This window comes from Bidens hawaiensis, unplaced genomic scaffold (assembly GCF_021521415.1).
Source record: "Bidens hawaiensis isolate Kalapana, Puna unplaced genomic scaffold, B.hawaiensis_p1.1 tig00055942_1, whole genome shotgun sequence".
Classification (NCBI taxonomy): domain Eukaryota; kingdom Viridiplantae; phylum Streptophyta; class Magnoliopsida; order Asterales; family Asteraceae; genus Bidens; species Bidens hawaiensis.
Window position 1 is genome coordinate 58,221 of NW_027500080.1, and position 14,770 is coordinate 72,990.

General features: G+C 33.9%; 1 protein-coding gene across 1 annotated transcript; it reads right to left on the minus strand.

Annotated features, from left to right (window-relative positions):
• Positions 1-9,027: 9,027 nt before the first annotated feature.
• On the minus strand, positions 9,028-12,906 carry LOC143601230 (uncharacterized). Its single transcript, XM_077078694.1, has 2 exons — positions 12,520-12,906; positions 9,028-9,147 (listed from the first exon to the last, which is right to left on the minus strand). Exon 1 carries the CDS (start codon positions 12,902-12,904, stop codon positions 12,524-12,526), a length of 381 nt encoding a protein of 126 aa, XP_076934809.1. The 5' UTR covers positions 12,905-12,906; the 3' UTR covers positions 9,028-9,147; positions 12,520-12,523.
• Between the last annotated feature and the right edge of the window lie 1,864 nt (positions 12,907-14,770).

The window sequence follows — 14,770 nt, forward strand, 5'->3', positions numbered from 1 at the left end:
GGTTAACTACTCTCATATATATGTTTCGAATGCATTAGTTTTTAGTGTTTTTGGCTACCGAAAACGTACGTAGCGTGTAGAAATAATAAGTTATTATCTATAATTATATTTGACATATACAAACTGAATAAATTGTAATTCTTTATAGAAAATAAAATAGGATGGTGATTTACCATGAAAGAAAAAATGTGAAAGTGGAACGGTTAAATCAAAGCAGATAACATTGTATGATCCACAACATGCGTAATAGTGACATGATTGTACCAAACCGTATAACTCCAATAGCATGCGTAATAGTTATACTTTCCTTTTTATTGTTTGTTACTTTGTTTCCCTTAAAATGGACATACAATTATCATAGAATGCCTACGCATTTACCTAAGCTAGCCAATATATAACATAAACTTATGTGAAAAAATTTAAAACAAGCATTCGTACAATTTCAAATTAACATAGCAATGATGATGATATAGCATTTGTTAGGGCACGGATTTTCAGTATTCTTAGCAAAGATTATATTCAAAACGAATCCAGGATGCGGAATCCTCCAAGGTAACTAGTATGCTAATTACATTATATAACTAACACGATATTTGCTACTTTCCATGTTTACCAGGTCAAAGACCGTTGCTTGATCTCCCGAGGACTCGCACTTACTGTTATTAGAGCATGGCAACTAAGGAAACATGCTATCTAACGGAATTAACGGCTAATTGATTTAGTCTAAAAGCTTCCTTAAATATAGGACTTCTTGTTAGTTTTATTTTTGTATAAGTAGAGCTCTATACGGATCATAACACACACACTCTAGCACTTAAAGACTTACTAGTACTCGCATTCTTTGTAATCACGATCAAGTTTGAGCTCAACACTTGTAATCACCTTTATTATTTATAAACCGGTGGTGATAGTTTTCACCACCCGGGGTTTTTTGCTTGTTATCCCAAGGATAACGAGTTTTTTCGTCGCAACAAATTTCTGTGTTCATACTATTTTTACAAGCACCTAGTCCCGATTTACTAAATTGGTTACAAAATCACTGTGGTTAATTTTTGACCAAAACTGCATTTATTGTTAAGAAATAAAAATAATATTAATTTACATTATTTTCTTTTTTAAATTATTTATCACAACTACATATAGCTGAAAGCGTTCTAAGCTATCACGTCGCACTCCTCTTTTTCTCAAGTCACCACATGCCTCCATTTGAGAATAAAGCCCTCTCATTCATCCTAAAGTTGAAATTTTTCGGCTATAGGTCAGGTTATAGGTATGGTTATCTTAAACAGGTAGAATGAAAACATTCTAAAACCCTAATTTTATCTCCACCAAATGCTACGTCTCCATCTTCGCCTTCACCCTAACCTCATCATACCTTTCTCTCTCATGGAACCATCAAACTTGCTGATCAATTCATCGATCTTGCAGTGTCGGAACCCTAATCGATTGTCGTCGCTTCATCTGAGCATCATCATCGTCTTTTATCACTCAACACCATTTTAATCATGGTCAGAGGTTTATGAGGGATTGTTGGACTTAAGTTTGAGTCATATTAGTGATGAGCTTCTTGAGCTACAAGACCTCAGAGCTGAAACTTTTGACTTGATCCGTCAATTTTTGAATGATTTTTGCATTAACTAACTTAATACTCTCATCGCAGCCCTGATACCAGTAGTTTTATCTACATCAGCAATTTTATCTAACATAAGATCAGGATTTTCATCATGAACTTGGTCAAATGCGCCTTTGTTTGGGTACCGGGAACTTACAACTGTTGTTGATATAACAATGTCATCAGTTGTTGTCGGGATAGGAGTCTTAGTGCCTAAACTACGATCCAACTGAGAAATAGTTGTTTCAATAGTTGTAGTAGTTGCTCCTAATCCCAAATCCAAATCACCTATAGTGATAGGGATATTAGCCTCCTCTTGCTCTAGGTTAGTAATGCCTATCGCAACGTAGCAGTTTGAGTTATGGTTTACCTTTCAGTTGATGTGGTATAGAAAGGACTGCTTTCGGTGATGTGAGATACTTTGGCAATTACTTGAGCAGCATCTTCGGTGGTGATGATATGATGATCCAAGGGGGGTGAATGAGAAGTAGCCCAGGGAGGGGGGCTTGGAGTTGGAGTGCTAATTAGCCCTTCAACCCTTTGATGTGTATCCCATGTGCTTACAGTAGTCTCCTTTTGTGAGGAGGACTAAGGAGTTGGCTTGGGTGGAGGTGTGACATGTTGTGAGGAAGTAACAAGAGTTAATTTTCTTTGTGGCTTTGGTGTCACCACAGGTAATTCAGGCACCTCAACATCCTAAACTACCGTTTTGGTTTTCTTTGTGGATTTGGTTTGTGCAGATCTCTTGGAAGAATTATTTTTGGTAGTAGGTGTGAGTTTTAAAGTGCTGGGTTAAGCACTTTGATCACCTGGAGCAATGAGCTCTTCTGTAACTACTGTTGCCAAAGCATCAGCAGTTTGGTCTGGTCTGAGATTGGAACATGTTATGGAATTAGGGCAATTAAGGCCTAGAATTTAGTATTATCGGGAAGATTCAAATTACTTAATTAGTGGTGCAACTTCATTGAGGTATTATTGAGGGTATTTAAAATTATATTTGGGATATTTCATAGTTTATTTAACTTTATAGATGTATGTTTGTTGTATTTACTTTTTGTTATTTCGTTTAGGCAACATTAGCTCGACTATCATAATTAATAACGTCACAGCCATTCATCGGACATAACCAACAACATCATACGATCATCATACCAGCACACTAGCACCAAACATTCCAACAGATGCTCCAATACCCAACAATAGAAAAAGAATGCATAAAACGTATAGGAAACATCAATGATTATGCAGAAAAAGATCACATCATCATTGTTTTTGTAAAGGCATCACACAAAGGGAAAGTGTGAAAACAAAGTTTATATGATTAAATCTACAGATGCAATAATCTTTATTTTGCATTCATATGAAAATAGAGGTGTATATTAGTAAATTATGTTGTGGACAAGGATGTGGAATGAGTGTTCGTTATCTATTAAATAGGTAAAAGAACAGTTAGTTCATTTAAAGCATGAGCATGTTTGTGTTCGTTTGTGTTCGTTCAGCTCATGAACATAAATGAACATAATTGAAGAAAGGTAACAAACATATGTAAACAAATGTTAACGAACACAAACAAAACATAAATGAATATAAAGGAACACAAACGAGCAAAAAAAATTTGGTAGATGATTCATTAGTGTTTCATTAAAAAATGAACATAAACAAATATAAATGGATTAAAATAAGACCAGGCATGTAAATTTGAATGAATATCAACGTTCTTATAATAAATTAATTAAAAAATTAATTACAAATATATAATTATAAAATAATTAAAAATAATCTAAATAAACACGTGTGACACGCGGGCTAATAGTATAATATTAATGCTTCATACAAATGCGATTGTTTATAGAGAACCTAAAAACTGCAAAGGTCAATATTTTGGAATATTGAAAGAACTCAACTACATATGTGATAGTATATGTGAAAGTGTAGAGGCCTGTTGCAGAGATTGGTGCATTAGAGTCATTGAGATTATGGCATCCACTCGTTAATGATAGAGGTAGAATTGTGTAAATATGAATAAGTATATAACTCTCTTTCTTATACTAACTCTAATTACAATTATCAATACAACTTTATACAATTACACCTACTTTATACACTTGAGTTTAAATTTGGTATTAGAGCCAAGAGCTCTTGTCCATAGCATACAATCACACCATCGTGTTTGTCTCTAATAGTCTTTTCACAATCACCGATCATTTTTCACATAACCTTTAGTTATCTCAAAACCCAAGTTGCAAGCTATATTTTTCGCAAAAACCAGGTGTAACATCCGTTAATTTTCAAACCCGAAAACAACCCGTTGTAGTTTTTGATGTGATTAGAAACCTTTTTAATCAATAGATGTCTATGTTTTAATCATGTTATTGGTCATTGATACTAAAGTTATATTATATTTACTATGCTAACATATTCGTAAGTCTTGATGAATCGTTACCTCCATTGTTACTTATATTATGTTATTTTTTTAAAGTATTTGGAAACTCGTATAACCTAACTTGATATTTGGGGTCCCTAATAAGTTTTATATATATATATATATATATATGTATTTTTCCTATACAAAATAATTTATAACTTATAAGTGTGTTTCTTTCATTTTATAACACAATAAATTGTTGCATGGACCTTAAAACATGTAACTAGCCTAAGTACTATATCTAATTAATTATTGTAGAAAATGTTCCTTCCTATATCTTAAAAATACAATATAATCCAACCTAAAACACCCCTAAAACCGTCCACCCCACCCATTTTCCCTTTATCCAGGTTTTACAACTTTGTACAAAAACAAACTTTTCTAAGTTAGCCCTTCCAAATCTTGTTATTTACAGGAGACTATCATCCCCTCTTTTTTCTTTTATATCATTCTTATTCTTCTTTGAAATTGAAAGAAGAATTTATCTTCTCCCTCCCTCCCTCCCTCTCTCTCTCATATCCATCTTTTTCTTTTTTCCTATTGTTACTATTTTGTTAAAAATTAAGGTAATCAAGTTGTTGTGTAACACTAGTTGTACTATCGTTAAGGTTTCTTCAATTCTTGTTCATCTTCTTCATTTGCATGGTTGCAAAGCCATCATATATTCATGTCAAGGATCCCACATAATCTATACACCATGGTGTGTATTGTGGAGGAGACAGAACTAAAGGTTGAAAGATGATCTTCAATGGTCACACCTTAACAAAGTTCTTACATTCCTTGTAACTTTATGTTTTAATTTGATTTTCTTTGATTACATTAACCATAAGGGTTTGATGATACATATTCTTTATATGATGTATTCATCACCCTATCAATGAATTATAATTTATTTCCATCAAAAACCATTTCAAAGTGTAAAGGACATTACAAATTATAATGATTCAGAATTGATAGAATTCTTGGCCAACAAAGGTTGAGCCATAACTTTGTCATAACAAATTAAAATTGTGCAAGACCAAAGCCTACGACTAAATTTATTGAGTTGTGGTCTAATGACGTTTTATTTAATCCATTTTTATAACTCCATAGTGGTCAAATTAAAATTAATGTGTAGATCTATACCCTTTTAGAAGAATGGTTGTTTTAGCCAATCTCGGGTCCGAATCTAACCGAACTTTCTAAACGAAAGTTGTTCCTAACACATTGATTTAGTTGACTCAAGATTTTTTATAATTTTTTAGGAATTGTTTCATATTTTTAGTAATTTATCTATTTTGTGACAGCAAGCTGCTCAAATTCTGTTTTCATCTTTCTTTTCCTTTTTCAAGTACAAGTTAAATTATCATCATACCATTATAATCCTTAGTTAATTATTTGCCGAACACAAACTAAAACTAGCCTTATTACTTTTATTTAGGGCTTACACGTTAGGACATTCACACGCTTAACCAAAATCTTAATCTTTCAACCCATCAAATTCAATGTGAGTTTACATACCCCTTTTTCATGGGGTAGCATGTATACCATATGTAATATTCAATTTTTAATATCACATATATTTAAAACACAATTCAATTTATGTTTGTGTGATTATTGCATGATCAATGACTATGCTCTTTATGATTAAGTGTTTATTTTATGTTTGGTGATTGGTATCTCATCCTCATCTAGTATGATCATACACTAACCCAAGTACGTTGATTTTGTATCAATAGGAACGGGTCCACATCTATTTAGTTTGCATTTTCATAAGAATTGTAATATTGCTCAGCATTTACATATTAATTATGATTTATCTATCTATCTATATATTTATATATATAACTTATGTAGTCTTACCAACATTCGTGTTGACAAACTCTATTTTTATACATGCTACAGGCACAAGTAGTTGATATTGTTCGAGATCGAAGACATTAGTTTGACCTTAGGATATTTATTCCAAAATATAAATGTATGATGTATTTGATTCAATTATTGTAATTTGTGTACTTGAGTAAATGTTAATAAATTAAATAATTATTGTCACTTTAATTAGTGTCTTTTGAGTTACTATTCGACCAATACGTTACGCTCCAACATGTTACGCCGCTTAGGTCGGGATGTGACATCAGGTCGCAGTAAACTTTAGTTGTCGCATAACACCGGTTACCGTAAACCATTATGGGTGCAATAACTTCATTATCTCACACCAAACGGGCATCACATAATTCCCACAAGTTTGCTTTTAGTTTATCATCAATAAGATTATGGATACTGTAATACCCTGATTGACTCCTTCCTAATCATAAAAACCTCTTTGGCTATGTTGATGACAAATGCAACAAAGACTACTAATAATGCACATATTCGCATTATATTTATATCTATTGTCTTGTCTCTAAGGAATTCATTGCCAATGTTCAACGAACAACTACCCGCGAGATGGGACTCTATTGCTCGGGCTTATGCCCCACACACACTTCTTTCCGGTAATACATATTTTAGACACAACTTCTTAAGCTTCGTATGAAAAGAGATGAAACACCCCTTGCTTATCTTAGCCGTGCTCAGGAGTCTGTTTCAGTTTTAGCCAACATTAGGGAACTAATCAAAGACAAGGACATGTTTTTGTTTGTTATAGCCGGCTTACGTGAGGAATAAAACGGTCTCAAATCTACTTTACTGACTCGTCCATTTCCATTGGCATTCAGTGAACTATATGGTCTTCTCACAGACCATGATTACATGGTAATAAAGCCACCACAACCTGTTGTAGCCGCTACCTTTATGCATTTCCAATAAATCTACTACTCATGTTTCACAATAGTTCCTAGTCTCTCCAGCAATTGGTCTCTCAACTTGATTATCAGTTGATGCCCACAATCACAATCACAACCACAACTCAAATCATGTGGTTTTTTCCTTTGTTACAAAAATCTGATGTAGACAAAACATGTGGATTGTGATTGTCTTCCCAACTACTTTTTCCTACGAGTATTCGGTTACCAAAAATCTGGCATTTTGAATTAGCACAACCATTTAGCTAATCAACCAAATGCCTTCTCGAACATATTCAAACAAAACTCCAGCATAACATCTTTTTAATTGTCTTCCCGACTACTTTTGCCTTCGAGTATTCGGTTGCCAATGATTTCCTCATCTACAACCATACAATAGTCACAAATGGATTATTCTTGCAATTCTTGCATCTTCCATGGCTATAGTCCACAACATCATGATTATAGATGTTTTGACCCAACATCCGATCGCATCTACAGTGCTACACATGTCCGTTTTCTTGAAGATAATTTCCTTTCCAAAATTCAACTCCATCATCTCCTTGAAATAGTGATTCCAATTCTTACATCTCATTCTATAACTTCACAATTCCTTCTGAAGACATATTAACCCCCCCCCCCCCCAAAAAAAAAAAAATATCCTCGTCCTCTGCACCCAAACACTCCCCTAGTACAACTCACGCTCCTTCATCATCATATGCTTATCGTTCATCTCCACACATTTCCCAATCCACATCTTCCTCAAATCAAACTCCTCATCCTTGAAGGTGTCCCTCAAATCTCCATCTAAATCCTAACCCATGTATTCGGTGGAGTCACTTTGATAATAATGCTTACATTTCTTCACAAATAAATGTCGAACAAAATACCTTTACCATTGCCATCATACATCCAAAATGGTGTCAATCCATGGCTGATGAACGTTCAACGCTTGTTAAAAACAGTACCTAGATTTTTGTGACTCATTCTCCACAGTCTAATGTTTTCTAAATACAAGCATATTTACGGAATTAAGAAATATTAGCATGGAACAGTCGCATGTTATAAAGCCTGTGTTGTTGTTAAAGGGTTTCATCAGCGTCCCAACATTGACTTCAATGAAACATTCAATCTTGTAATCAAACTTATAACAATCCAAGTGGTTCTTTCACTTACAGTAAACCTAAAGAATGATCCTTATGTCAACTTGATATTCAAAACGCTTATTTACATGAAAGGCTTTGTTGATCCCAAATACCTAGATCATGTCTCCTTACTACACGAGTCACGCTATTGGCTAAAACAAATCTCGTATGTTTCAACATCTGTCACAAGCCCTTTATAACTTGGGCTTGAGTGACTAAAAAAAACGGATTCTTCTCTTTTATAAGTGGCACAACCCTTCTACACATTCTTGTTTATATGAATGATATCATTGTACTAGAAACAGTACAACTACAGTCAATCGTGTCATTTAACTGCTCCAAGGCATTTGCAGTCAAGGTCTCAAGGATCTTGGTTCTCTTGACTAGTTTCTCAGGCCTGAACTTACCCCTCAAAACAAAAACAAAAATTCTTGTTTTAACAAAGAAGTGTATTCATTATCATAAACAATGTTCTGGATTTAGCGAGTGTAAACCAATCTCCTTCCCTATGAGAACCTCCTAACCTTGTATCTTGGCAACAATCCTCTTTTGCCTAATCCGTACATCATGCAGAAAATAATCCCATCTTTTCACAAATCGTAAATTGGTGCTTCAACTTGGATGTTTAAACTTACAATTAACAAAAATAAAGCCATTTGAAGCACCATGTCAAAGTAAGTTTTACATCAATCGACTCGTATCCTCATTCTTATCAAAGTCCTAAAGCATCAATTTGAAATTTCGAAAAAACTTAACGGCGTTAAGGTTCTTTTTAACAGAGACCCACTGAAAACAATTGATGTGAAAGTTGGACCGGTGAGAGCTATTTTCTGAGTTGATATTATTATCAGCCAACTGTTAAAAGTTGGGATTATTAAATTCCAATTTGCATTTACAAAATTGAAAATGCTTAAGACTAAACATGTAGGGTAATCCACAGACAATCCATCCATAATCCATCCATGTAATTAACTCCTAAAAAAATAAATAATGATTGCATCAGGCAGGTAAAGTTGGTCAAAACATTGGTTCATATAGGAGAATCAATAATTTCAACACATCCTTATAACGAAGTTGATGTCATAAAACACATACAAACAAGAAACAAGACAGGAAACCATGTGAGGAGCCACCACCCATTAAGATAGCTTCTGTCCTGGCATCAATTAAATTTATTGGTGACAGCCAAGTCGTTCCAGAGTCCTGCCAGAATTTATCTATCTAGTTAGACAAATATATAATTAACTCAAAATATCATCTACCACTACCATAACACTGTATATTCAAATTTGAAAATGCTACCAACATGAACCTATCAGGTATATATATATATATATATATATATATATATATATAGCTGATTCAAATTTGAAAATGCTAATAGAATGAACCTATCAAGTATATATAGCAGATTTACGGAGCAGATTTACGGAGCCAAAATTGGTGAATTCGGGCTCAGCTCGAGATGCAGAACAACCAATATATGCTTGGTACCTATGGACCCGATCATACAGGCTTCTTACTTAAAGATAAAACACTTCGAATAAAAGAAATGCAGTTCCAGCTCAGAAACAAAAAGGCAAAAAAAAAGGCACTAAACCAACTGAGAGATGTATCAATGGACTCTAAACGTGACAAATAAAAAAGTCAACCGTGGTAATCAGAATCTAAAATCATCCACATATGTGGATATTTTGAATAGACTAATGATGGTTGTGACATTTCATCATGTTGTATGAATAGAAGATGATCTAGTCTCTATTTCTAAAATACAGATGTATCTATAAAACTTGATTAAAAAGGGGACAGATTTAAACAGACGTTTGACCAAGCTAAAAAAATCCATGATGCAATGCAAGCGTTTACAACCTCCTAAATGGTCTTATGAAAAGACGGATCTAATTGTAAAAATAGTTCTATAATCATATCTTACATTGATTATTTAAGAAGTTCCCAAAAAACAGAAAATTAAGTTAGTTGGCAGCCCAACCTCACTCGATTTGACCGGTACCTAAATAGAAAGACCTTTCTGCAATTGGGATTACTTGCAGGAATTGAAGGTTTTCTTTTATTGAACTTTGAAGGGGTATTATCTTTTATTAGGGTAAAACTATTGAGCCAAAATACTGTAATCACACTTTCTTTCTACTAAAATTGTATATCATTGTTCTTTGAATTTGTGCAGTTTAAATGCAATTCAAAGCAAAATGAATCATATCTGTTTGGTTACTAAGTATGAGCACGATATGAACCGGCCAAAATAGTTCATGTGCGTCCTTTAAATATTAATAGTTTCTACTTTCTACCAAGTAACTAGTCTGCCGATGTTAACCAATTTTCTTATAATTGCAATTACAAGATAGGGAATAAGTATTTATAGGGGTTAGGAGTCACTGGGTCAGATCATTGATGAAGAAAGTTGAGTCATTTGGGAGACCCCTACCTCTCAATCATAGGAATTATCTTGTTTTTTTTGTCTCACTAATATTCTAGTTCTAATTATTAAGTAATTAGTTTCTTAGTATTAATTACTAGAGGTGGTAGATTAAGTGATTAACCACTATAAATTGTAGGGTTGACTTAGAAGAGATGCACTGTATTATCTGCAAGCTTTGACAGAAGCGTTAAAGGTTGTTTGTGTTTGTTAAGTGATATAAAAGCAGAACTACACATGGCCTCATTAAAGCTACAAACGATGAGATTTCATAGTTATTTAGCACTAACTAATAGTCTTTACAAGCACATTAATAATTTGGTTGTTTATTAAATTCAAATTTAAATACGCATTAAAAATTTTAGTGTAGTTACTTTCACAACAAGTAATAATTTTTACAATTGCACTTAAATATTATGGTTCATTTAGTTCAAGCACAGTGAAAGCCTTGGAGGAACAAGTAATAGTTTTTATCCAAATCTATGGTGCATCTCTATTTGTCGTTTACCCCCCACCATGCACATCGTTGCCTATTATTCCTCCATGTGTTCAGTATTGTGCAAATTGTGTACCTATTAATGCTCCATGTGTTCAGTATTGTGCAAATTGTGTAAGAAACAAATTACTTAGGATAATAACGGTGTTTCTAAAAGCTAACAATCATGAGAATCTTGCATACAAGTTTTATTCATTCATAACCACTGCCAGACAGCATCTATCTGATCAAGTGTATCACTTGCAGGTTACTAAAGCAGCAGAAAATGATAAAGTTGTCAAGAGACATAGCTATAAGATGAGAACAAAACAGCTAGAAGTAAACCATGCCATTAAAAACCAGCATAAAACAAAATAAATGCTGCAGAAATGTCTTAACATGAAAGAATGGGATAGAATTCAATTGTTCAATATCAAACCTCTCCCTTGGAGTATAACCCCCTGAAAATATAAACTTGAAAACAGATGAAAAAATGAGTTAAAAATTTGAAAAGAAGATCTTGACTGTTCTTTGAAATTTCAGGCATTAAAACGTTTGTTCCATCAGCCCCAAAAATTCAAGTTTTATCAAAACTGAATCACAAATTCTAAAATTATATCCACCAAATTCATATACAAGATCCAGGTTTTAACAAAACTAAATTATGAAAACCCAGGTTGTGTGGCCTTTGAATGTTTTCAAACAAGAGCCTTTAGGACCCGAATATGCAGTATGTAAGAGAAATAACCAAATGAATAATAGAAGCAAACTTGCTTTGAATTTGAATGACGTTGAGCCTTGTCTATGTGTGTAGTAAATTGGCAATTTGAAGTTTTATTATAATAAGCATCTGCTTGTGTGTGTGTGTGCGCGCGTATTGCTTAGGCAGTATACACATAGAAACTTAAACATTTCAAGTTTTATCTTAGAATAAGTAGCTCGATTGCACGAATCAAAGATCCTTTAGGTGATGAAAGTTTGCAAGAACCACAAAGTAAATATCACGTACTTGAAATTAATCAATTAATAAGTGGCTCAAGTAACACGTTAATAATGTTTAGGGGGTGTTTGGGATTGCTTATTTTCACCAACTTATAACTTATTAACTTCTTGAAAAGTAATAGGGTGTTTGGGATTGCTTTTGAGTGTAACTTATTAACTTAATGAAAAGTAATAAGGAGGTTAAATAAGGGAATCCCCCCCCCAACCACCACCACCACTGTGAAAACAATGACTTCATGCCTACAATTCATAACCTATTCATCAATTAAACTTACGATGCACAAATGCATTTTGTTTAAGCTAGCAAGAGCATGTTTGGGATTGAGTTTGAAAAATGCTTACCGGCTTATTGGCTTTTTAGCCACTTTGAAAAGCGAGGACCTGAGGCTTTTGGAAAAATGCTTTTTAACCCTTTCAAAAAGCTAAAAATAGAAAAGAATTTTGTGATTGTCAAACCATTTTAATTTATTGGCTTTTCGAAAACACCAATAAGCCAATTTGCATTTTTCAAACGCTGTCCCAGACATGCTCTAACTATATAATTGTCTACTGTCTACTAACAACGACAAAATAAAAACCTGTAGCAAACCTGAGGTAACCTAAAGTTTAACAGAACAAATAACAAAATTAAAAAAAATTGGGGAATTAGGGTTTAACTTGTCACCTGATTACTTAACATAACCTCCACCACACGCATTATAATCCTCCTCAACCGCCTTAGTCAAATAAACCGGCGGGAAATCAGCAACATCAAACGTCTTCTCCTTCATCGCCTTAACGACGTCGTCTTTCTTCAGCACGGTGCGGCGGACCGGCGGGCGGTTACGGCGCTGGTCGCGAGAGAAGTACTTGATGTCGAACACGTGTTCCGGATCGGCGGTTGGGACGATGGCCTGGACCGGTTCGGTGGCCGGACAAAACGGGCGGTAATCGACGGCGAGAGGTAAGGCGGATTTGTACTCTGGATCGGCGCATGGGCCGGTGATTTCCCAGGGTTTTTTGATGTAGCGTCTTAGGGTTTGGATGATGGATTTGCCTGTGGATGCCATGGATGAAGTGAAGATTGATGGATCTGTTGGGTTTGTGATGGAAGAAATTGGAATATAAAAGTTAAGGGGTGTAAAGTGGGTTTAATTGAAACTATGGGGATGAGTTTAGTGAAAACTAAGAAGTTTAAGGGTGTGTTTAAGAGTTTGAATTGATGGCATTGACATGAAATTTGTTGTTTTTGGTAGAGGTGCACAAAATGGTTTATAATCGAAATAGGTTCGGGTTAAAACTAGTTCGGTTTAAGAGTTTGAAATTTGAATTGTTTAAGAGTTGAAGGGTGTGTTTAAGAGTTTGAAATTTGAAAAGTAAGAGCATTCTTATTTCACTCCCTATCTTCAAACCAAAAATTACACTAAAACTCACTTTATTTTCTCTCTCTATTTCAATTAAATAATACTTTTTATATATTTTATCATTACATTTTCTTTTTCCTTCACTCATAACCACTTTCAAAATATATTAAAAAATTATATGGAATAAACAGTAACTTTTCAAATGTACAGAAAAATCACTACTTTTTCTAAAATATAAAAACTCTTCACTCACAGCACCCTAAATCACTCTCTAAATTATAAAAACACCCCTTACATAATATGAGAGGTTGGATGAGAATGCTCTAAGAAGTTGATGGGTGTGTTTAAGAGTTTGAAATTTGAATCGTTGCCATTGACATGAAATTTGTTGTTTTTGGTAGATGTGCATAAAATGGTTTTTTAAATCGGTTTGGGTTGAAACTAATTTGGTTTGGTTAACAAAAGTCAAAACTAGTTTATGATCGGTTTCAGTTCGGGTTTTGATCGATTTTGGTTCGGGGTTTGACCGATTTTTGCTCGGTCTTGCCGGTTTCTTTTTGATTAACCGGTTTTGGTGGAGAAAATTAAAGGTCAGTTCCAAACCTGCGGTTTCAATCGGTTCCAAACCGCTTTCTACATAATCGGTTTCAACCCGGTTCGGTTTCGGTTTAATTTTCGGGTCGGTTCGGTTAACCGGTTTAGTTGCCCACCTCTGGTTTTTGGTGTGGTCTGAACGGATTTGGGTTGCTTGTTGATTATACCGTGAATACATGTAGCTAAGTAGGTCATTGTTCGTGTAAAGTTGATTGCTTTTGATTGACCTGTTTAACTCATTTGTTTAAAATATGTGTATGTAATTAATTAAATGTGTTGAATGTTTTTATACCAAAATTGCAAAGTTTAAAAACAAATTGCGCATATTAAGCACGGTTTCTTTAAAATAACAATAATAATAATATATTATTTATTATGTACATTTTAAATTTTAAAGTATTAATTTGAAATTGTTAAATGGTTTTTTTCTCTTTTTAAAAGGGTCGTGTAGGTATGAACCAACGAGTGCAGGTATGAACCAACGAGTGCAGTGTCTTGTTTGATTTATGTGTGACATGGTTTTTGGGTTTCTATCGTGTTTGGGTTTGTATAGAACTGCCAGGTTCGTGTTGGGTTTGACCCGTAAATACAAGTTATTTAGCAACCCTAGTTGGACCATTAAAGTCGTATATTATGTGAAAAATGCACTTGAATTATATTTAACTTTCTACACTAAGTCCAAGAGGCAGGTGGACTCAATTGATGATTAATTTTTAAAACGACTAACTCTCACACTATTTACTTATACTTCTAAATCTAAATCATATTTTCAAATTTAAATCACTTTGATCACCACAACATGAGCATAGATTAAGATGTTTTTAATTTCTAATGGGTAGGAGCGGCTCGTGAATCAGTGAAAACAAGTTAGGACTTTAGGCCTCACATTTAATTAAGGCCTCCAAGTTTAAAAAATATTATATATAGATATATTATAATGGGTAAAGTAAACTCAAAGTAATGTATTAGTGTGGTGGT